The sequence below is a fragment of the Emiliania huxleyi genome (assembly GCF_000372725.1).
Source record: "Emiliania huxleyi CCMP1516 chromosome Unknown EMIHUscaffold_165, whole genome shotgun sequence".
In the NCBI taxonomy this organism is placed as follows: domain Eukaryota; phylum Haptophyta; order Isochrysidales; family Noelaerhabdaceae; genus Emiliania; species Emiliania huxleyi.
In genome coordinates this window covers 228,528-230,733 of record NW_005200931.1, presented here as the reverse complement: position 1 = coordinate 230,733, position 2,206 = coordinate 228,528, and the positions used below count along the sequence as shown (strand labels likewise).

The 2,206-nt window shown below is 69.2% G+C and overlaps 1 protein-coding gene across 1 annotated transcript; it reads left to right on the top strand.

The window, feature by feature from the left end:
- On the top strand, positions 1-674 carry EMIHUDRAFT_364384 (hypothetical protein; the record flags this gene model as incomplete). The annotated part of the gene is made up of 2 exons (XM_005785019.1): positions 1-546; positions 615-674. A coding segment is annotated over one exon (333 nt), but the record flags the coding sequence as incomplete, so codon positions are not given.
- Positions 675-2,206: the final 1,532 nt, after the last annotated feature.

Genomic DNA, 2,206 nt, shown 5'->3' with positions numbered 1-2,206 from the left:
GCGGCGGCGGCGGCAGCTCCTGCGGCGGCGGCGCCTGCGGCGACAGGGGCGGCGTCGGCTGCCACCGCGTCCCGCTGGACGAGGGTGGCGGGCTCGCGCGGAGCGAACCGCCTCAAGCGGTGGGCGGTGGGCGGCGTCGCCACCGCCATCCACTTGCTGCGCAACCGTTTTGTGAAGCTGCGCAAGTCTGCTGCTGCTGCTGCTGCTGCTGCCACGGCAACACCCATCCCCCGGCCTCCTCCCGCCGCCGCCAGCCTGACGCCCCCACCCGCCGTCGCCGCCGCGGGCACGCCCAACAACCCGGGCGTGCTGGGCGTGGTGATGGGCCTGCTCGGTGCCCTGTTTTGGTAGGTTGCGAGGTCGCTAGGGGCAGAGAGTGCACTGCTTGGATGCTGCTTGCAGATTTTTTGGTTGCGCCGCGCTGCTCGCATGATAAATTGATGCCGCCGCAGGCCCGCGCCTGTCGTCTGTGACGCACACAACGCATGCATGCATGTTCCAAGTTCCATGAGTATCTCAGCGTGTCGAGCTGCGGTCGTCGGCGCTGTACAAAAGAAAAATATGGTGTCCACGTGGTGCGCTCTCCGACGGGCGTGGAGTGCACGAGAGGGCCTGATGGCGGTCGAGCTCGAGGACGCCCAGCGGAATCCGTGATGGTCGCGCCTAGGGTGTCTAGGGATGTGGTCGGTGCACGCCGTGCACGGTGGTCGGCCAAACCTAACCTGGAGCTCGATGCCTATGGACGGCTTGGTCTGGAGGCGCAGCAGCCAGCACGGCACTTGAGGCAAACCCCGCTTTGGGACCTATTTGAGGCGGTGTGGCGGCACTCACAGGGCACGGGAGGCTCTCCCGCCGCGAGAACCCGGGTCTTCCCCGGTCGCCTAGCCTCTGCGCTGTCTGGCGGACGCCTGTATGCCATGCACGCGGACCACGCTTGCGTGGATACGTGGCTGGCAGGCTGACCCGTGTGCGGGGTAACCCGCGCACGGGGAAGCTTCACGGGTTCGAGCCGTCAAACATTGAGCAGCGGAGGTGTGCCGAGGGGGACCGGGAGGCGGTAAGCCGTCGTCGCCCGGCGCTGCTTGCAGCACCATGGCGATGGCGCTAAGAGGTTCCTCTTTTCCGCGCCCCCCCCGCAAGGCGCGCGATACACACATATTCTCGGGTATACCTGAACTTTTGCAGGTATACCCGGGGGGCGTGGGTGCGGAGTGCGGTGCGGTGTGAGTGTGTGCGTGTCATGTGGCTACAGCAAGTGTCCATCCGTGATTGATTGATTGATTGATGGGAAGGCGAAACACAGTCCGACCAACGACTGGGACACCAACGCGGTATGGGTGGACGCTAGACGGGCGATGACGGTCACACAGGAGCGACATCCGTCTGTAACGAAGGCGCTCTCAAAAAAAAACAAAAAAGAATTCGTCTTGTAGCCAGGCGCCAACATCTCTTCTACACCATGTGGGGCGGCGGCTACCCGCCCCCTCACGGGTACCCTTACCCTCCGCACGGCTACGGCGCCCCTCCGTGGTACGGCCAGCCCGCGCCGTGGCCGCCGGGTGGCGTGATGCCGCCGCCCGGGCCTCCGGTGCCGCCGCCCGGGCCTCCGCCGGCGCCGCAGCCTCCCGCTGGCCCGCCTCCCGCGCCGCCGCCAGGTCCGGCGGGCGCCACGGCTGCGGCGGGTGCACCGCCGCCGCCGCCGCCGCCGCCGGCGGCGGCGGCAGCTGCGGGCGTTGCCGCAAAGTTCGGATCGCACTTTTGCTCGGGCGGGACGCAGGCGGGCACCATCGACGCGGCGGCGGCGGCGGCACAAGCGGCGGCGCCGCCCGCGCCGCCGCCCGCGACCGCGCCCGCGCCGCAGGACCATTACGGCACGAATGTCTTCCAAGCGCCGGCTGCGGCGGCCGCTCCCGCCGACTCCGGCGAGATCACGGTGATCAGCGGTGTCGGGTATGCTCCCGGCATCCGCCGGTTTGGGGACCCAGCCCCCGCAGCCCCCGCCGCGCTGCCGCAGCCCTCTGCGCTGGGCGCCACTTCCCTTTCGGCGATGATTGAGGGCGACATTGCAGGTGGTCTCTCTCTCTCCCTGCCCCCCCCCCTTCTCCCTGCTTCCGGGAAGCTTCCGGGAAGCGTCCCTTCGCGCACACGGCCGCGCCGCGCCCACCCCACCCGCTCCCACACCCACACCCGCCCTCCCACAACCCCG